Consider the following 22,537-nt stretch of genomic DNA (forward strand, 5'->3'; position numbering starts at 1 on the left):
AAAACATTAATCTAAGTGGGAAGTTCAGGGTGCTTGGGTCATCCAGCACTACCCTGGAAACATGCCCTTTGCAAGAGGAACTCATCAGATACGTGGTGAGAAAGGGTGCTGGATGGAAAGAGATGTCATTTATCACTCTGCATTCTCCAGTAGTGTCCTATGGGATCTGCTCCAGTTTTGATCTGGCTACAAAATGGCTATTACTCAGAGTTAGTCACAAGGAATATACAACACAGGAAAGTATGTCAGAACATTTCTTCCTGAAGCCTGTAATTTAGAGCTTGGTTTATAAGTGGAAGCCTCAGAGTTTATATAATTTCTGTTAGGAATTCCTTCCCAACGCTATACATTCTCATTCTCCCATAGAAATAATAATAATAATAAACCATTAACTGTTTCTGGCATTGCACAGTTTCTCCCTCAGGGAAGGAGGCCTGCAAATTCCACCAGTGTTGGACACCTCAGCTGAGTGAGGAGGTGTGGGTCTCTGCTCCCTGGACCAAACATGCACTTTAATCACAGAATCACCCAGCAAAATGAGGAACATGAAACCATGTCACCTGCCCCCTCTCTTGAAGTGTCTGAGCACATGAGCCACAATCCTATATCATGAATTTCTCTAACCCCTCTCTGGGAGATGCAGAAATTCCTGTCTGGGACAGCTCTTAGAACTGTTCCCACTCACAGGAGAAAAGAAATACAAATGAAACCCCCCAGAGTAAAACTCCACCAAGTCCACCTCTGATTTTGCTACGCAGGAAGGCAGAAGCAACCAGACATGAGCCCAGGGGTGCTGCAGGATGTGCCATGACTGGGATGCGCTCATCACCAGAGCCGACTCAAACATCACTGCATATGAAAAACCAGGCTTTGCTCTGTCCACCCACTACCCTTTGACAAGTTTTCCACCTCCTGACAGATGCTAACAGCAGCAGAGCATACAGTTTCCGTTTAGTGTTATGACAGAAGAGGCTACTGATACTCGCATCAACACCTCACCACAGGCAACACTGTGCTTTCCAAGGGGAGAAGGTCACTGCAAGTAACATCAGTTCAGAAATACCTCCCTCAGAGAGGCTGTTTTACCTTTTCTGCATGATGTCCCCCAACCATTCTGCTTTCCTTAGTATCAGATTAGAGATGCTGAGCCTGGGAAGCATAATGCCAGGCTATCTGATGGCTCTATTATTCCAGGACTGTGCCCTCGTCTCTTTACTAAATTCAATAGAGTAAAAGAATAAATCATTCTCACAACTTCTCCTTTGGAGAAAGGATGGGTCCTAGAGGCTCCTTCCTATTAATCCACCTGTACAAAAGTGTCTCCCTCTTGCTTCTGCAAGTGTTACCTGACAAAGTGATGCAGCTGCCTCGGGTTGACTGTTTTCACAGGGCTTGTCCATAGGGGCTGGACTAACCAGGTCAGATGAGCTGCTGTCATCAGGTTCCTGCTGATGCCAACCAGCTACACTGAGACCTCTGAAATATGCCTGTCTACACTGCAGCCACATTTCTGAGTGCACTGCTGCACAGTAAAGTCACTGAAGAGCAGAGAGCTCAGCTTGGTAACCTGCAGCTTTCATCTAATGTACAACCAACACTGTCACGTTCATTTACTGCCAACAGCACAGGATGGGAATGAAGCTGGGAGAACATTGGCATGGCCACATGTTAACTACTGAAAGATACAGCTGATGATCATAGAATGGCTTGGGTTGGAAAGGACCTTAAAGCTCACCCAGTTCCAACCCCCTGCCACAGGCAGGGACACCCTCCACTAGAGCAGGTGGCTCCAAGCCCTGTCTAACCTGACCTTGAACACTGCCAGGGATGGGGCAGCCACAGCTTCTCTGGGCACCCTGTTCCATGATGATGATGATGATCTACATTGATGATGTAGAAATGAAAAACATATATTACCCTATGGATCAAAATACAGGTTCAGCTAAAGGTTTGCGAGAGGTGTAATATGCTTAACAGCAACACAGTGCCAGCTGTTTAAAATTCTTCAAAAGCCAAATAATGGAAAACTATAAAAAAAGACTAACTAAAACAGCACTGTGTAATTTGTCACCCTCGCAGCAGTTTTAAGTTAGTTGCCATACCAACAAGAGCAACATTTCATTATAATCACATTCACCAGCAATTCTTTTGTCATTTTAAAATACAGTAACTTTAACAAAACATTTAATTTAAAAATTCCACTGAAATACCCATATTCTTGTAACTTCTCCTTCTTGTCTTTTTTAAATACATGAACACGGTTGTTAGGTGTCATCTGAAATGCTATTAGAGAATATTAAATGTCAAAAATAATCATTCTGGGTCTGCTTAAAATAGGAGGTATGTGCAGTTTTGCGTGCAGTATGTGTACACAGATCTCTCAGACACACAACAATGAGAGTGAAATGTGACACAGAAAGTTTCAGTTTGAGTGAGAAAGTTAGTGTACCTACTATTGATGAGTTATACAAGCACTTCACAGGGAGAGGAACGGAGAAATCTCAAACCCATGGAATTTCTATTTCATAGGACTTAGGACACGTCAAATTCTCTCTTCTCTCAAGATGGAATGAAAAAGTAAAATGTCCCACAAGATGAAATTCCTCAAAAACATTAACTGCAGTTAACTGCACTCTTAATGCTGCTGTATTTTCTTAAGGCTGATGGCAATCGTTTCAGCATAACGATGCACAAAGTAGACCCGCTAAGCCAAAAAGCTGTATCAAACCACACCAAAGATGGTATTTTTTGGTCCACATTCCAGATAAAATCTGTCCATCAATGTCAAACTTCCTTATTTTGTCAATTCATATTTTCTGGCAGGAAAAGAAGATCACTGACTTGGAAAGCCTGTGGCCAGCCCCACTGATAACACCAGCAGGACCATTGACTTAAGCATGACTTATTCTCATGTCATCTGCCAGTGTCTCTGTGTTAGAGGGATTTTCTTTGTATTTTCCAAGGGAACTAAGAAACACAGTTCTGATTTTTAGTTCTGTAACATCAAGACAGGAGCCAATTGGAAACTTGTGACATGTCACAGCTCCAGGACCAACGTTTGCTGCAGGCAGGGCTGTGTGTCACTTGAACGGGTTTATTGTCCAAATAAAACTGAAAGAATTAAGGGCAGTTAATATAAAGCAATGAAGCTCCAGTGTCTCTAACCTGTTCCTCAGAAATCTGGGCTTGGGAAGTGGTTTGTGCCTAGATTACTGCGCTACAGGTGAGATGTGGGAATGACACCTTAAGTATTATGTACAGCTCTTCATCCTCAGCCATGATGCAGACACAGGGAACAGGAGATGAAGCAAGGGGTGGTGGCCATCCTGGTGCCTCTTTCAGTTCTGGCATCACCCCCTTCTAAGTGAAACACATTGCAAAAATGCACCTTAAACCAGGTGTGAACTGACTCTGCTGCCCATCGCCTTGAACTCACTCACATCAGCAGAGGAACAGCAGGGTGGTGAGATAACAGAGGACCCAAAGGGGCTTGGGACAAACCTAAGTGGTTGTAGAGTGTTCTGAAGTCCAAGACAATCATCATCAACCTTAATCTTGTATCACCCGGTTGTCCCTCAGCTAATATTTGCAGCTTAGTTGTCCCTCAGCTAATATTTGCAGCTTAGACTGCTATTTTCCCAGGTTTTTATGTGGGGGAGGTGTGAGGAAAACAAACCCCACTTTTCTCTACAAAAGCCCAAGAAACTGCAAGAATTAAACAAACACTCAACCACCTCCTCCCCAAATACTTCAGCTCTGATAACCCACCTCTACAGTTCACATGGGTCTCCCACACAGTGCTAACATTGAGGAGTCAGCTGACACTGCTCCTATGGCAGTCAGTATTATATACCTACATGTGATTAGCACTGGGAACTGGTGGCACTCAACATTGTGTGAGTCTTTCCAGGGCTGATACGCATTAAGAAGTCTTTATACTTGCAAATTTTATTCTAGGGGGCAGCAAGGTGTTGGCATGGGATTTTCATGGGGAGAGGAGCCCCAAAGTAGTGTGGGTGGTATAAAAGAGTGCCCCATCATTTTAGTCCTGCACACCATGCTCACCACCAAGCTCACTATCATTTATTGTAATGACCACAGCAGCACAAGGGTACTGTCACTGTGGAGAATGCAGTCTGCTCTCAACCAACACCACCAATTCAAAGAGCCTGCAGACAGGGACAGTAATCCCTGAAGTCACATCACAGCATAAATCGTCTTTGTAGCTCCGATGACATTTCCCGGGATGAGGTTCCCCTTGTGCCCCTAACATGCCCATTAACAAATGCAAGGCTGATGGAACATTAACCCAATTAATGATCCCATTGCTTTTCCCTCAGTGAAAGATCTCTGGCTGAGGTTTGACTGAGCTTTCTGAAATACCTAAGTAAATTCCAATGTGATAAAATCTTACGCTAGCGAAGTAACTGCCTTCATCTGACAGCTCTGGCAGTGGGGAACCTGCTTAGGAGGGCAGGAGCTCTTGGGTCACTTCACTGTGGTCGCAGTCATCTCCCTGCTTTTAATTAAAATGAGGATTTTGACAGTGTGATAATTTAGAAGAAACCATTTAAACTGTATTACCTTTTGCAATGATTTACCACAGTGAAAAAGGCTTTCTATACAGCAGATGCTTAAAGATAAAGTCAACATTCCTGTTTCAGTGTACAGAGGCCAGCTCCAGGATCTCCTTGTGCTCTGCCAGCCGTGGTGCTGGGTTGTGAATTACCTTCCCACTTCATAAATCATCAGGCAGAGGCAGCGAGCGGAAGGAGATGTTGATGAGTGCCTCAGTCCCAAGCACTGTGCTCTGCAGATCGATGGGGCTCATCTCTCACGAGCCCAGCCAAGTACAGCTCAGGTCAGACAGTCACTGCAATCACAGCCCTGTGTCTGGGATTAGCACACCAGAAAGGGTGGGATGATGTGCTGGCCATGCTGGCAGAATAGGAGCCATCGACGTACAGCAGGAGAGATCACCCTGCAGCCAGTGCCCTGCCAAAAAATGCCTTAGAGCCACGGTCTTAAAAACAGTGAGGAAGTTTCAAGGTACTTCATCACTAAAACTGTGCGTTCTTGGCCACATGTACATGCAAGGTGTGCTTTTTAACCTGACTTTAATCTGAGTATTATGGTCTCCTTCATCTTCTCCTGAAAGCTCACTCTTTGCATTAGCAAAATAAAAACACTACATAATTTCATATGCATACTGAATTGCAGTATTCTTTCTTCCAAGGAAGTATAGTAGTTTTCCTTTTCAAGGACAGCTATTAAATGGGAAATGTAGCAACAGGAATGCCCCAAGTAAGTGGTACTAACTCCCACTGAGCAATCTTCACCTGCAAATACGGACATTGAGCAAACAGTGCTCCTGAGCAGAAATCTAACCATTAGGTCAAATTTACAAGGCAGGTGACAGCAAAGGCAGGAGACACTTACTGAGCTGATGGTTTAATTACCCCCTCTTGGAAACAAGAAGTGCAAATCAAACACCTTCTCCATGGGGACAAACCAGAAGACTTCAGAGGATGCTCTGAGCTCAGAGCAGCAGAGCTCAGAGGGGCGATGCTCAGCACAGCACCGCAATACCTCATTTAGGAGAAACATTGGAGGGTAATCTCGATTTGATTCGATTTGCTGGGCCGTGCTGCCGCCAAGTGCACTCTGTCCCCAGTGGCAGGTTGGGCCTGACATGCTTAATAAATTAATCTGCCTGACAAAGTGCTGCTCCCTCCCCTTCCTCCAGCCTCCCAGACGGCATGGGAAGTCGGGAAGAAGGAGAAGGGCCATCCTGATAACAGAGAAATGGGGCTGCTCCCCCTGACCCAGGGTGTGGGATGGGAGTCAGACCCGATTTCCTGCCCCACAGTGTTTTCCCAGGGTGCTGCATATAAGCCAGTGTGTTTAACCAGTTTTTTTATGCCTATATATCCCAGTGCTCCTGGAAAATACTACTTCATATGGAAGCTTAAGTCTTAGCAGTGAGGCTCTTCTCTTGCGCTGTGCTTGATGGGAATTACTAAATGCAAACTAGGACACAGATAGCAACTACTGCTTTGTTCTACAGAAATGTAAAATTCAGTAACATTCACAGTCCCTTGCTTTGCTTTTAACTGTGTGATCCTGGTAACTAACTAAAGCTTGCTGGATCTGATCCTGGCAATTAAAAAGCAGAAATGCTCATCCTAAATACTTCTATTCACTTTTCTCTCTCCAAAGACCTGTATCTTTTTTTTTTCCTGGCCCACGCAGTTCATCCCACAGACAACAGAAAAGGCATTTAAAAGTCTCTGCAGGCAAGGCAGTGTTGTTCCCCATAATACACAGCACTTGTCTTGTGTAATTGGATCCTGCATGAAGGGGAAGACAAGAAAGGGTGAGCAGCAAAGCACTTTCAAATCCTAGAGAGCCACCAAAGCCCAGATCTAATCATGTCAGAGCAGGAGATGGAAGAAACACATTTACTCCTGGAGCTTTGGCTCCACAGGCAAGTGAGCTGCTTGGCAACGCTATTTCCCCTGATCCTACTACTCTTGAGCTAAACTCTGATGGGATTGAATAAATTTGGTTGTTTGGTTATAATATGGAATGTAACTTAATGGGGCTAAAACCAGAATGGTTTCTGTTTTGGACTACAACAGACCACAACAAGTTTATTAGCAGGCAAATATATCATGCAGAACGTGTGGTTACCGAATGATTATTGCCATTGCATGTTAAATGGAAATGGAAGTTGCAAACACTGCCCTAGTGCTGCTGTAAAGTGCAAATGCTGCATGATCAATTTTGCATGGAAATCCCCTCCACAGACCCGTTCTGAAGCGGGCTAAAATCTCTGCCTTGAACAAATGCCACTGGGATGCCCAAGCAGATTTCTCATTGCTTCTGCTGTCTGGGTCTGCTTTTGACACGCAGGGACATGAACTTCCAGAGATTTCTTGCTGCCACCTAGTGTTACCCATCGACAGAGTGACAAGAGATTCCTAACATCAACACAACTTGGTGCATCTGAATGACTTCAGCAACACTACTGGAGGTTCAGCCAGCCCATGGAGTAAGAAACCTCCCATGCTCCATGGGTGTTTCACTGCAGCAGCATTACTTTATTTAACCATTCATTTTCCATGCTTTGCTCAGGGGGTCATTGCCATGGGACAGACACCAGAAGGATCCTACTGCCTCAGCAATCACCCTGAAGCATCACCTCCACCTGCCTGGTCCTTCATGTGTCCAAACCCTCTTCTCACCCCAGACATCTTCTGAGTCAGTGTGGGGAAAGTTCTGGAGGCAAAAAGCTTGGCTAAACAAAGGAAAAGGAAACAACATCCATATTAGCAGCAATGGGGCCAGAGCCACCTCCAGACAGGAAGCTGGGAGCATGGCTCATCTCTCAGGGCAGGCAAGCCAGTGAGAGGAGTTACTGGAACAGTCTCCTATAGCTCTGTCTTCAGGGACCAACTTCCACGTTAAAAAAAGAACCTGATTATGAGCGTCCTTGCTCAGGGTCCTGGCTCATTTCAGGTTATAGAGTGCTACCTGGACAGTATTCCCAGTCTGGTATTCCCAGAAGAGACCAGATTCAATTTCTGAAATGCTGATATTGAGTTTGCCCCTTTTATGTATAGACCTACAGGTTAACGTGGTTTTTGAGCAGGCTTGTCCACCTGAGGAGATGTACACTGCGAACTCTGTATTTACTGTTAATCTTTACTCGGAGTACTGCAAAGTTCTGTGCACCCACATAAGCTTTCATTAATTCTTGCTCTTGCAAGATGCCTCCAACACTAATATTACTTAAAATCCCAATGTGCTCATGCAAACAGTGTTTAAAAACATTCTTTTCTAACCATATTGGAGAAAACTACTTTTACTCACTGAAATCTGTAATCTGTGTTATTGTCTGCTACAAAGCAAATCTTTTCTCGTGTGAGCAAATTCAAATCAATGCCAACTGTTTCATGAACCCAGATAATAAAGGAATTCTGAACAACACCCTTAGATCTGCACTCTGCAGACAGCAAACTCTGACACTGCTCCAGGGATGAGCACAATGAGCTTAGGTGGACTGTGCAGGTGCAGGTGCAAGCCTACCTCCAAGTGTCAACAGGAGGAGGGTATCAGTAGCACAAACTCCTTTGAGGACGTCAAGGACCTTTTAAACGAGGGACATGATCAGCAGGTAACAGATAATCACCCCTCCAGGACAGTGGGGCAAAATGATGCACTTAAAGCCTTAGTTCGGTGCTGAACTTGACTACACAGTCCAACATGGACCGGAGCATCGTTCTGTACCCAGTACTATCTGTGCTAGCTAGAGGGACGACCTCTGAAAGCCACATTTCTGCAGACATTACCCCTGGGTCATCTGAGCACATTTAAAGGGCAGAAATGAAATGGAATGTGAAAAACATCTTTTTTGCCACTTACAGTATTTATTCTGTGTGCCAGGTGAGATTTTTTACTGGCAACTTCAGTGTTTCTCTAGGATTGCCAGGTCCTGCTTGAATGCTGTGTCTACAGTTCAGCTGCAGACAGACCCTCCAAACAAGAATCTTGGTCAGAAACATCATGGGAATAGTTGATTTTCTGGTTCATTAGTTGAACTGAAAAACTGAGGATTATTTTGTGTTTTGAGTCAAGCTGAAATGGTAAGATCATGGTTTTTTTCTTCTCCAAATGAGGCTCTAGAAAAACAATTTCCAGTCAGGCTGGATCAAGTGCTTCAATACCGTGAAACACAAAGGTATGAAAATGAAAGAGCTGCTGCTAGAAAGCTGATCAGGAACTTTGCTGTTCAGAAAGCCTGGAACTCAAAACTGTAAAGAAGAACTGAGAATGCATCAGTTAAAAGCACTATGGGAAGAGATGCTTCCTTAGAATAGAACAGAGTAGACTATTTCAGTTACAAGGGACCTACAGTGATCATTCACTCCAACTGCCTGAGCAATTCAGGGCTGACCAAGTTGAAGCATTTTATTAAGGGCATGGTCCAAACGCTTCTTAAGCACAGACAGACTTGGCTTCATTTTATGATGGCAATGTGACCCTGTAGTAAAAAACTCCATACACCACTTAATGTACTTTTGACAGAGATGAAGGTGTATTAATGTCACTGCATGTACGTGACATGGGTAAGGAGAAGACCTAAGGAGAGTTCAAGGAAAGGAGAAACTACTATTAGTGGAGAAATAGCACTCCTATCCCTTAACTTCTGTCCTCTGGCCCAGGGTCCATTGGTAGCTCCTGCCATGGTACCAAAAGAGAAGCTGCTGTAGAAGGGCTGCTTCCTGGGGCAGTGTTTTGGTAGAAAAACCTGATATAGACAATTTCTGATCTCCAAAATGCATCTCTTCTAACTGACACTCCTTAGAGTGAAACTGCACTTCCCATAAAACGAACTACTAATCTGAAAAATGTCTTCCTATTCTCTTATTCAGGCATTTTCTCTCTTGTTAAAATCAACTTTACAGGCAGCACCAATATTCTTCTAAAGGACTTAAAAACCTGTAATTTTATGAAATCAATAAGAAATAACACCAAAAGTTCCCTCTGCACAATCTAATACGCATGAGAACATATTAACCTAGTGATGTAAGTGATACAAAACTTCTAAGCTGTCTACTTCTGCTATTTATTTATACTGTGGCTGGTTTTCTTACTTGTACAGTGACAGATGTTCTGCAAGATTATACAGTATTGGCAGCTTGGCTCTTCTCACACAGTGAGTCACAGTAAGTTGCATTCATGGACACTAGGTGGCATATTTGTATTGTGTCTGTACAAGGGAGTCTGGATATTAACTGCAGTAGTATTGTCACGTAAAAACCTGGTAAATCAAACAGCTCTCAAAAGTGAAGCACTATCCCTTTGGAAAAAAAAAAACTACTTAAATATGTTCTGGTAGCTTCTTCTGGCTCCATGTAGCAACAAACGCGTTCCTGTTTAGTGATCAAAATTAACTGAAAGTGGGGCTGCCTTGCAGAACAGAATCATAGAATCACAGAATGGATTGGGTTGGAAAGGACCTCAAGATCATTCAGTTCCAACCCCCTGCCATGGGCAGGGACGCCTCACCCTAGGACCATGTTGCCCAAGGCTCTGTCCAACCTGCCCATGAACGCTTGCCAGAGATGGGGCATTTATCACTTCTTTGGGCAGCCTGTTCCAGGGCCTCACCACCCTCACAGTAGAGAACTGCAAATAATTGCAAATCTGACCATAACCACTTGCAGAGAAGATAATCACAGAAGAGCTTAGGCTGGAAGGGACCTCTGGAGTCATCCAGTCCAACCTCCTGTTCAGAGCAGGGCTAGTCAAAGTCCAGTCATGCTGCTAAGGGCACTGCTCAAGTTTTGCCCCCTCTCTACAACTACCTGACAGGAGGATGGAGCCAGGAGGTGGCCGGTCTCTTCTCCCAGGTAACAAGTGATAGGACAAGAGGAAACAGCCTCAAGCTGCGTGAGGGGAGGTTTAGATGGATATTAGGAACAATTCCTTCCCCAGAGGGTGCTCAGGCATTAGAACAGGCTGCCCAGGGCAGTGCTGGAGTCACCGTCCCTGCAAGTGTTCACACACTGTGGAGACGAGGCCCTCAGTGCCAGGGGTTAGTGGTGGCCTTGGCAGTGCTGGGGAACGGTTGGACTTGATGATCTTGAAGGCCTTATCCAACCTGGATGATTCTACGATTCTATGAAAGTCTGAGATCCCTCAGTCCCTGCAGGCTGCTGTCCTACTGCTCAACCATGCTTGCTGGCAAAACATTTTCCTTCCACCCAGGATTTCCAATGCTACAATGCGTTGGCTCTTGCTCTGTCTGTAGGCACCCCCTCCACCTTCTCCCTGCTGAGCATGCACCAGGCCCAATGTGTGACTGCAAAGGGTGTAATTAGGAAATGTGAGCTCTTAAGCATGAATTTTCATGATGTGGTTACAAGGAAGGCCCACGAGATGTCAGCAGTCTTCCAGGTCCTGTCCATGAAAGAGCAATGCTGTGGGATGAGATGGGAGCCAACCTCCTTCAAGCAACAACTTCAGACAGTCCCACCTACAGACTGGGACTGTACCACGAAAAGAATCAGTACCATGGAAGACAGAGTACCATGGAAGAACCAGTAAAAAGAAGAAGCTATCAAGAAGGAGAAGTAATAATTTGGGAGGGTGAGGAAGAGAGCTCAGGACAACCACCACTTGTCCATCTACACCAAGCAGCAGGCAAAGCCTTTGAGCAACTCTTTATCCCTAAACCCTCCTTTTCCTGGTTAGGCATTTCCCCTCTGCAATTCCACATGGGATGAGAGAGCTGGGGGTTATCTAATGACAGCTGGACATCTCTGACTGCTCAAGCCCAGACAAGGGATCTTCACCTCCTCTCTTTGAGGTCTTTGGCCACTTGGCACCACTGTACATGGCTCTCTGCAGATGCTCAGTGTGCCCCATCTGAAGAATAACCCCAGCACGGTGTGTTTACAGAAGAAAATGGCATTTCTTCCTCCAGTAACTTGGCAGGAGTGAGGACACTCAGCTGCTCACTGCCCTGGGAACATGAGAAGGGATTTTAACACATCTTCAGTGCAGTCCTGCTCCCACTGGCAGCAGCAGATATTTAAGCATCTTAGCGGAGCATCTTTACAAAGCCAATGCTAAGCTCTTTTGGCAAAAATCCCCAAAGTAAGGGTTCTGGTGTTTGCTTTCCTAATATTTTGAGCAGAGTGGAGAAACCATGAAGTTTTGCTTCCTAAGGACCATGCATTTGCTTAGTTATTGATTCTGAAGCTTTCCAAAAATCAAAGGGTGGCAACAAACTGAAGCTCCTGCATAGAGTCACAGTGATGACAGGCCAAGCATATTGTGTGCAGAGGGCAAACATACAAACCACGAGCTCCAGATACATGGGACAAGTACAATGTACTAAAATCAAGAGGACTGAAAGGCCTGCTATCAGGATGTCAGGCTTCATGAAGCCTGTTTTAAGTATAGGAAGACACAGTTCACATTTTCCCCGTAGTTATTTCAGTGACAAATCAGCCTTTTTTCAAGCCTCCCTGCCTCCATAGCCCAAACCTATGAGGATCACTGCTGCTTTCCATTTCTCATGAAGTTTTCTGCTGTGTTTTACTGACTCGGGTTAGAATCTCCAATACACAATAGCCTGCTGGTATCTGGGTCACCCACACTGAGCAGGGGAATCCCATTATTGTCTCTGCTAGTATTTGAAATGAATGGATTTGTCCAGTCAGCTCAGGCTTGGATTCAAACGCTGGTATTACCATGACAAGCTACCGCCTACCACATGCAAAAGCACTACAAGTCTTTCATCCCAGTGAATGCAGAGGCATGGCAATGACTTCCCCAGGATATCCAGGAGGCCAGGGCACTGCCTCTTCATCATAACTGCTGCTGCCTTCAAATACAGATGGAGCAGTGAGAATACTTATCATTTATTGGTTTTACCCAAAGGGATTCACTGTGTACCATCAGCTCCTATCTGCTTTGCAGACTGAGAACCAGACACCACTTACCACGAAAGATGCAAAACCTACAGAAGAGAGTCTTTCCCTTCCCCTGCTTCAGCTCTGGGTGAAGCCCAAAGCAAGCAAACACCAGTTCTGCCTCAAAACCAAGATTCGTGCTCTCAAAGTCCACCTCTATCAGCTGTGCTACTCCTCAGTCACGGAGGAGCATCTGTTAGCAGGAACACTGCTGCCTCACACCATACAGGTAGTCAATACTGAAGTAATTGAATAGAGGATAACTCAGGAGTGCAGAACAGGGGAGTTACAGAGCTGTTGTATGACCTGAAACCACAGCACGAACTAACTCTGGCCAAATGCCTCAGCCTGCCTTAATACTGTGACTCAGGATGTGATTACAAATCTTCTTCTGCTCCACCTCAGTGCATTCACAAGTGGGTTAATTAAACTATCAACTGTTGGGTGGAAAAGAGAAAAGCTGAAAACACACATAAAGAATTCCATCTAAATCAAATGATTGTGCTGAACTAGTTTAGCGACATTAGATGTTCTCAGTTTTGAAGGGGCTGCAACTGAGTTTCTCTCCATAAGTTATATCAAAACAAGGCATGTCAATTCTTATTAAATATACAGGAAAACAGTATCCTGCAATGGAGTTAAAAGCAAGTTCTCAGATGACATTCAATGCCTCTCAGTTGCTATTAAAACTAACCTGTCTTTTCTCACACGATTATGGAGGCCCATTTCAATAGGCTGTAATTGAGACTCAGATAGGGAAAGTAACTGGAGGGTGAAAGCACATTTTCTTGAATCCTTCAGTTTTAACTCCATTTCCTTGCCTAACTATATCTTTGGAGTAGTGGCATGCAATTAACTGCAATTTGGGTGATCTGCTTCCAAATTCCCACCTTCCATCTATGCAGAACATCCTCCCTGTTGGTGCCTCTGCAGATGGGCTCATCTGTGCTCAGCCACATGGCCACTGCTGAGATGGGTACCAGGCTGCAGGAATCCTGTCCCCAGCACAGGCATCCTGGGAAGATGTCATAGGATGCACAGCTGCATCAAGGACCACCATGGCTGAAGGCCACACTGGAAGAATAAGCTCAGCGTGCAAGATGCATTCTGGCTCCTGGCCCCAGCCCTTTCCTGGCACAGGATGTATTAGTTCAGAAGCGCATCCCTGGAATATGCACATATATAGACCCCAGTATACAGACGTATGTAAACCTCTGATATACAGACAGAAAAGCAAGAACTGACAATTTCTTGGAAACAACTGACAGTGATTTTCTCCACTTCAAAATGTGGCAATTACTCATTTAGGGCTTGATCCCTCATACTCTGCAGTGTGCAGTGCTTCAATGGGACTCTACATGTGATTTTGTAGGCTTAGACCCACAGTTGTATTGCCTATATGGTGCTGATAAAGTTTTAAAACCTTTGAAGCTTATGGATTTGTGGCTTTAGAACTGAGGAAAAGACATCCAGGGATATTTCTGGTGCTAAGAAGGGCTGTGGAACAAAGTCACTCTCCTCCCCTAGCAGGAAAAGGTATGCCTACTTTTTTTTCTTCAGTATTGTGGGCCTCTATTATAGAGTAAGACATTTTCTTACAGCAAAAAATCAAGACTTTGGTTTTATCCCTTTGTCCTGTAGCAACACCCAGCAGTCCTGATCAGGAAGTGATGTGTCCTTCAGGAGAGGTTGTAAATGTAAATTTAGCAAAGAGCACTATCAAATATAAGTACAGGATCTGCATTCTCAGGATTATGTGATTTTCCATTGCTGCAGAAAAACCCACATGAAAATGAAATCCTAGATTTCTTTCGCAGCTGCATGACAGTGAGATGTAGGCTACCACCATCACAGAGGTGTGATTTAGTGGGATGTTAGGATGCGCAATCCCAGAAACACTGCTAAATTGGGGCAAATCTGTCTACTGGAATCCTGAGCCTCTAAGGATGGGGATCCCAGAGCCACACTAGTGGCCTGCCCAGTGCTTCTCTGTCCTCCAAGCCCAGTTCTCTTTCCCAGCTGTCCAGCCTGAACCTCCCAAGCCACAACCTAGGGCTGTTTCTCCTCCTTTTACTGCCTACTGAGAAGCTCAGCACCATCACTGCTCGAGGCAGAAGTGGGTGGCAATGAGATCCCTCCCTGAGCTCCTTGCCCGGCTGAATGAGCAATTTCATTTCTTTGGTGTACTTTTCCCTCTCTCCCTTGCTCCAAAACTGCCTTTGCCTAAAGCACCATTCCTAAATTAATTATCAAGGAACTTTATGCTGCATCGTTTTGGGCCTCCACCAGGGCTTGTGGCTTTTCCTTCTGCAGCCCAGCAGCATGAAGCCCTGCAAGACCGTGACTCACAGTCTTCTGGGACATTCATTCAAGTTCTATATATATAAAACTCCTTTTCCTTGCAGCTCTACTATTAAATATTTGGATTTACAGCTCTTGCTGTACTTGCACACCCCCCAGCCATGCTTGTCTCCCAGGACAGTCGCTATTTGTGTTGCTTCATTAAGGTTACATACAATTAAAGGGAGGTTAGGAAGTTCAAGAGTGACTTTGCACAATACCTTCATAGGAGCGAGCTGGATGGGAGTGATGCATGAGGGATCCACCATAGGCTTTGGCCTGTTGGCCGTGTCTGCCAGCAAGCTGTGCCACTGCTGAGGTAGTCCCGTGAACTTCTGCTCCCGGTGGTCGAAGCCAGTGTGAACCCGGTGCTCGAAGTTGGAGGGCCCGGAAATTTCCAGCCTTTTCTTCTTCTTCCCGAACATGGTGGAAAGATCTGGAGAAGTCACGGGGAAAGAGGAAAGAAAAATACATCTTTATGCTTTGTTGCAACCCGGAGCCACTCTCAACTGCATAGAAAATTTCAGTAGATGTCATTAGCCAAATACCCACATGAACTTTACCCCACGCACACTGGCTTTGAGATCTATGCAAGGAAAGCACATATCTGACCTCCCCTCACAGGATCTGAGATTTTGAGATATTAATCCATTCTCTAAACATGCTCAAAATACCTTATGGAGCAAGGAAATGACTCTACTCCAAGGAGAGAAAGCCCCAGGTCCTGCTTTCTACTCCTCTCTGAGCTATCTGCTCATACTTGGAGTTGTGTTCTATGAAAGCTCACAGCAATACTAGCAGCAATGCATGGCTTTGCTTGGAGGACAGCACACGGTGTAAGTGGTGAGTGTACTCTGACACACCACAAGAGCAAATGCACACCCAGCTTTCCATCTTAAATCTATACACCAGGTCTTGGAAAAAGGGCAATCCATACAGATGAAAGCCTGGCCCCGCTATGTTCATATCTAGATCTCCTCCAACAGCAGTGAAAGGGGGATTATTCCTGTGCTATTTCAGAGATGCAGACAGACAGAGAGCTCAGATCTCATTCCAACCTGGTCAAATGGCCTTTATCTTCATTCATAAAGGGTCCCGCTTAAAAACAATACCATGTATCAGCTGCTATCATCATCACATTTACATGGCATGACTTCTTCGGGAGAGAAATGATTTGCTGTGAGAGCCCCATGCCTGAAGTGCCTGGGTTTATGCCTGGGTGGGTACAGCTCGCTGGCAACAGCCTCACTCCTTGTAAGGTCCAGAAGGAAGGGTCAGCTCCTTTGGTCTTTGTGCAGGCAATGTGGAGGAGTCCCTCCAAAGCTGTACAAGCAAGGAACCGGAGGCTGCTGGAGGAAATGGGAGCAGCTTGTGCACCACTGGGAGAGACCTGGGTTGAACTGGCTGCCTGGTAAAGCTAATCATTACAGCACTTACTCTACACAAAGTAAGTGTTGTGGTCAACCCTTTAGCTGTTATTTCCTGGCAAGAGTGGGTTTGTTTGCCTTCCTCCAGTCTGCTTTACCTCCTCCTGAGGAAGGCAGCAGGAGGGTTTGCAGGACACACAGGGAACACAGGCTGACAGGCAAGGCAAGAGAGGTTTCAGAGGCAAACTGAAAGGGATAAAGGTATTTGCTCACTCTGTTGGCACTGGAAATAGCCAATACACTCACAATCTGAATTAATCCTTGGGTTTGTTGGTCCTGACCTTAACAAGTGGAGCCTAATGATTATATTAAAGCAAATTCAGAACTGACTTTCTGAAGGACTCCAGAAACCTGCTGCATCAGGCACAGAGAAATTCCTGGTGCCAGGGAACCACAGAGAGGTCCTGTTGCTTTGCAACAGAATACCATCCTGTCCTGGAAAAGCCCCCTGCCTGCTGCCTGCTGCCTCAGGACAGTTCTCCACCTTGATCTCGTGGTCATTTCAAGCAGAACTTCACAAGTCCTTGAGCAGCATCTGTCTGAGACAGCAGCTAAGTGAAGAGGCAGCAGCTCTGTAATACCTCTTGTATCACAGCAGAGACCCAGCTCTAAAAGTGCTGCCCTGACTTTATGTTTCTGGAGGTGGAGAGGAGAAGCTCGTGAAAGAAAATACAGTTGTGTTGCTGCTGCAGAAGGTGGGATGATAACTCAGGTGTTTATTCCACCCTCATTACCTTTTACTGGTTTATTTAAAGATCAAGTCCATTATTTGAGAATTAACTGCTGGCTGTTTGAAAGTCCCCTTGTGCATACTGTCTTTACACGGAGCAGACTTGCTCCATTGGCCTTTCTTCTTGGGTCTCATCTTCTACACCTTCCTCTGCTTTATCCCCTTCTCTGAACTCCCTTAAAATCTCCTGCCCTTTTGACAGTCTCTATCTCTGTTAACTTGCATATCTTTCTCACCTTCCCCTCCTGAAACCTCTTAGCATCACCTGGGTATGCGGCCCTTTTTCCACTTCCAGCATCATCATCTATTTGCCTTGTTGGTGGCATGTCGGATACCCTCCAGCCCAACCCAAAGCCACCACAATTGGTCTCTGTCCAAAGACTATTTATTTTCAAGCTCAAACAGAAGCAGCCAGCAGTTCACTCAGTTCAGTCAGTACTTTGCTGAATTCACTGCTTACCCATGGGGCTCCACAAACCACAGCCGGCTGCAGATCAGTGGCACTGGATTGATTTCATTCACCCTGTGGGATGTGAATCTATGAGAACTATTGGAGTCACATTTTAAACCATCAGCTCCAGACATGTACTTCTTCATCTGATCGATGCCAGTACTCACAGTGTTTCCCACTGGACTTGCAACCTAATGCAGGTGTTGGACGCTTGAAGTCCTCCAGAGCCCCAGACAACATCAGGTAAGTAAAAGCACATCGGTTGGCACACTGTGTATTGCCTTTTAAAAACATGCAACAATTCACTCAGTAAGATATTACTCCTGTTTCTAAACTGCTTGGATGCATTGTACACTCTTGTTTCAATACCAAATGTGAAATTTGGCCCAGCAAGACCTTTACTTTCTCAGGAGAATATTCCAGTCTAAAACCTGATGCCAAGGCCATACTTTTGCCCTGGGATGTTGTCTGAGGTCTGGGCAGTGGGACCTGCCCTCCTCTGACTGCAGCTCATGCTTAGATCAGCTTAAATTGACCATGAAGCTGTAGCAGGAGAGACAGGGATACTGGCACCTCGCACAGTGAGGGGGGCAAATGCACACATGCTATGCATCTCAGTGGCTGGAGAGCATCTCCTGTGGGGCTGTGCCTGTGGAAGGTGACCAGGAAACCTGGCAATAGCAGCCCCAGACCCACAGGAGCAGAGCAGGAGCCCTCCTGGGCTCCTCTCAAGCAAACAGCTGCTTAGTCCTACCAGAAGGAGCAGAGCCTTGACCAGCTCTGAAGGGTATCAATATTAAATGATGTGCACTGCTCCATCGGCCAGCAAGGTCACTCCATTCCACTGCAAAGCAAAGCTGATCTCTCTTTACCGTGGTCCCTCTAAATAACTTTAATATACACAGCAATTGCAAGGGAAGTTCATTTGCCTTCCCCAAAGAATGGAAACGATGCTCCTTGTTTTCCTTAGCTGTGTGAGGATGTGCATTTGGGGCAGCCAAGCCTGTGAGAGCTCTGATTCAGTCCCCACTAGCGTGCTTAGTCCTCAGGCCTCCAAAAAGGAGAGATGACTTAATTTTGCCATAGCTTTATTGCTGCAATACAAAAAATGAAGCATTTACTCACTTAACCAGGTGTGGAAGCAGGAAACATCCTGGGCAAGTGAATAAACAAGGAAGTTCTCTAAGGCTTATCAGATACTTTCAGGAATAAGAGGTACCCAAGTGCTTTGTAGAAAAATGATGAACCTTTCCAGGATGCCAGATAACATGTGTGCAACAAAAGTGCTATGAGATTACTATCAAGAGCGCAAAATGTTATGAACTTAACGTTCATTCAGGCACCTATCCATTCAACTCTCTGTCAAAAACCAGCAATCCTCTCACAGTTGTTAAGAAACCCTAATTTCATAATGGGATTAGTTAGGAAAACATCCTACAGACAACAGGGCAATTGCCTGTATTGAGCAGAGGCAAAGGGAAGCACACGTGCCATCCTTACCCCATCCTCCCCACACCAGAGTACTCATCCTTAACTAATTCCTCCTGACAGCCTCCAAGGTACTGCTGGTTGTGCCACATCTCTCAGCAAATGCCATCCCTCCGTCCAGCACCTCCTGTGCTCACCCCCACAGAACGAGAGGAAATTAGAGGTATCCTACTCATGGCGTGTTGCTATTTTTGTGGGGATGAGCACAACCAGGATGTCTGTCCTGTGCAAGTGCTTTGCCAATGAATGCTCTGGCCCACTTCAACACCACATATGCGGTACAAGGTGACAGTCAACACAAGGAGGCTGGGAGAGCCTGTTCTAACTACAGCGACTGTTGATGACAGTGGGCTTGAGCTAGCTTCAAGGGGAATCAAAACCAGGACTCATCATTACAAGGCTTCAATGGGGTTTTTCTACAGAAAGACTTTACCAACTCTTACACTGAAATGATGCAGCACAATCCTTCTGTTTGTAAGCTGGGGGTTTGAAGGGGGAAGTCCTTCAGTCACAGCAAAGTTTAATAAATGCAACAGCATGAGACCAAAGCAAGTCTGTGGGAGAGCCAGGAGATAAGTCTGTTTTCAGCTCAGGGTTGTGATGCTGAGGGGCTCCTCCGACCCACAGTCCAACTGTGGCACAAGGGACTTGCTTTACCAAAGCCATTACGGAGGAAAAATATGGAAGTTTACTGGAAGAAAATCCAATACTGGTGGGGAAAATCAGACTGTCTCACCACCTCTCCTGCTGACGTTAGCTGCGCAACCCACAGCAGTGCTGGTCCCAGCTGTGCCGTTGGGGAATGTGAAAGGAGTAGGGATAGCAGGAGAAATGTGTGAGCCATGCTCTGCAGATACAGCTACTCAAAACCTTTTTATAATGGTGATATTGGTGCTATTCCAGCTTCTGCCCAAGAAAGGAGCACCGCCGGCTCTGCTGGTGCCTGCCGAACAGTTCTAACACAGCTCCATCCAGCTGCTGCAGGAACGAGGCAATGCTGAAAGGGTGCTCTCAGGAGCAATTGCTGCATTTTGCATTTAACACTGTTTACTGTAGTGCCTAACAAACCTAATTACATGCTAATCAGCACACCTTGCCTGTTAGATCTATCCCAGACTCGGCTCCCTTTCATTTCACTCCTTCCTATGCACAGAGTCACGGACTCCCACACTGGTCCAAATTTCATGCATGACTTTCAATGACAGATCAGGTCCCCACATGCAGAGATAATTCCCTGTGTCCAAGACATTGCCTGTGCAAGGTGTGGGACACGAACCAGCAAAGTAAATCCACTCTGCCAGCTACTGCATTACCATCATGCTGCATCCCAGCCACAAATGAAGGTATCTTTCCAGAAAAAAAGTATCCTACAGCCTTATCCTGGAGCAAGAGGGTAGCAGCTGGAATAAAAGGGAAAAACGATGCCTTCAATCCTAAAATTAATTGTATTCTGTATCTTTTATCATATCCTAAATAAGAGCAATCCAGTCAAGCCAGCAAATAAGAGTCTATTCAACTCTGCCTTAGTGCCAGACTCTGCTCCCGATGAGAAAGTCAGAGCCACTTTTTTCTTCCCCTCCCAGTAGCTATTTTAGGTTAAGGGGAATTTAGATTTCCAACTAGGAAAGTTGGAAAGGCTTATTTTGGCTGCAATCTTGAAACCTGCCAAAGTCCCAAATGCATCCACTAAGCACTGACAACAACAACACTTCAACTTGCCATCTCACAGACTAACACTGAGCAAAGCATGGTGATATTCAGCCATACATAAAACCATACAATTACTATATAAAGTTTGTATCTAGAATAACAGTGAGATGGGTGTTTTTAACTGAAAACCAACCTTTTAAGGATTGTTTAGCATAGCTACATAAGCCCTATACTTTTTAATTACAGAATTCCAGCAGCCAGATGCTGTGTCCCATTAACTCAAGGAGATCATCTGCGTCCAGCAGCTGCATAATCCTGGGAAGCCTGCAAGTATTTCTTATGCACACCTTGCTGCTGCTTGAGCACGTAGCTGGGCTATGGATATTCCCTGGGGAGAACTCGGAGCTCATTGTCTCACTCAGCCCAGCAACATGTTTGCTTTTGAAACAACCAGCAATTAGTTCATTTTCAATTAGGAGGCGCACACTGTGTTAAGTCCACCAGCCTGTACTTTTTCTGCAGGGATTCCCTGTGGTTTCTCTGCTGAGCAAACCAGCAGCAGAGCCCTTTTCCCACAGGGACAGCATGCTATTAGCATCTAAAAACTGCCTTCATGAACACTGAGTATCATCTGCAAACCTTCATCCCACCACCCAGCCAAAACAACCGGTTACAGCCAGGAGTGCCAATAAAATGCTTCATTTTTAAGAACTTTAAAGAAAATTCAGAGTGCAGAATGGGAGATGGGTGCAGGATGCTTTCCTTTGATAATTTTTACTTACTAATAACAGTCTTCTGTAGCACAAGGACCTCAATTACTCCCCTCCAGAGCCAGCAACGCACAGCAATACATCATTAGCTTCGCCAGCTTCTGTTCCCGTGCTCTGATTAATTGTAACCTTTCCTGATATTTGATCGTAAATGAAAGAGTATGAATTGAGAAGCACAAATTGAATTAACGTGTCGAGCCAGCCTGCGTAGCCAGCGCTCCAGATAAATGGGAGCTGGGCTGATACTCCATCTCCAGGCGAAAGCAAATGTCTGGTAGGGACTGACGGCAGCATAAATTGCAAAGAAATAGGGTGTGAGACGTAAAAATGACGCTGGTTCTTCTTGAGCCCGCACTGGTGTTATGTCCTTGCTGCTGAGCCAAATGGAGGGAGACCAACATATATCTGTGTATGTCCATAGCTATAAAAAGGAGGAAAATGCTTATTTATTTATTTATGGGATAGCAACAACAATAGTTTAGGTTTGGATTTCCTTTTTGTTTGCTTTAAGGATGGTTCTAAGCTTCTCAGTGGGGACCATTTGCTGCTGGCCGCAATCAGAGCATGAGTTTCCCTTGCAAAGACAAAAACCCCCATGTCTTGATTGCAGGCATACATTTTAAAAAGAACTTACCTCTGTTCTTCTATTTTTAACTGAAAATACAGAGAACGCTACTCTGTTTTCCAGGAAATGAATCAAGAAGCAATACCTGGAAAAGCAGAGCAGACTAAATGAAAAGCCATTTCCATAAAGTTAATGGAAAGGCTCTTAAAAACCTCACTGGTTTCAGGTAAGCCTGACACACCAAAGTGATTCTGGAACAGAAGAGATATTCTATTTGATTTCCCAGATAAGATACTCCTCAATACTTCCCTAATTCCCACAGGATCTTTCTGGATATACAGGATGGAGATGAATGGAACTAGGGGCAGCTGCCTACAGAGCACACTCAAAACGCAAGTAGGTGGGTCCTGTGGTCATGCCTTGCATTTATTAATTCATTTACTGGTCTTACATAGACAGACATCTCATTAGTACTTTAGATACAAGGTAGTTTCAGACCTTGTAGAAGGATACTGTTTCGTCATGTCAACGGACAAACACCTTGTGCAAGGGGAATACCAGGTTGATTCATCCAACTGGAGACCCCATTTCCCATGATCCCTGCTTAGCCCTCTGCCTTTACCCACTG

At 45.2% G+C, this 22,537-nt stretch overlaps 1 protein-coding gene across 5 annotated transcripts in view; it reads right to left on the minus strand.

Annotated features, from left to right (window-relative positions):
• PAK5 (p21 (RAC1) activated kinase 5) overlaps positions 1–22,537 on the minus strand; it is a 175,216-nt gene that overhangs the window by 25,014 nt on the left and 127,665 nt on the right. For all 5 annotated transcript variants that reach the window (XM_062610494.1, XM_062610517.1, XM_062610525.1 and 2 more), the window contains one exon: positions 15,050–15,264. In XM_062610494.1, the coding sequence (XP_062466478.1) occupies positions 15,050–15,264 (215 nt within the window). The remainder of the gene's footprint in view (positions 1–15,049; positions 15,265–22,537) is intronic.

This window comes from Pezoporus occidentalis, unplaced genomic scaffold, assembly GCF_034315485.1.
Source record: "Pezoporus occidentalis ecotype Australia unplaced genomic scaffold, CSIRO_AGI_Poc_V1 ctg10, whole genome shotgun sequence".
Taxonomy (NCBI): Eukaryota; Metazoa; Chordata; class Aves; order Psittaciformes; family Psittacidae; genus Pezoporus; species Pezoporus occidentalis.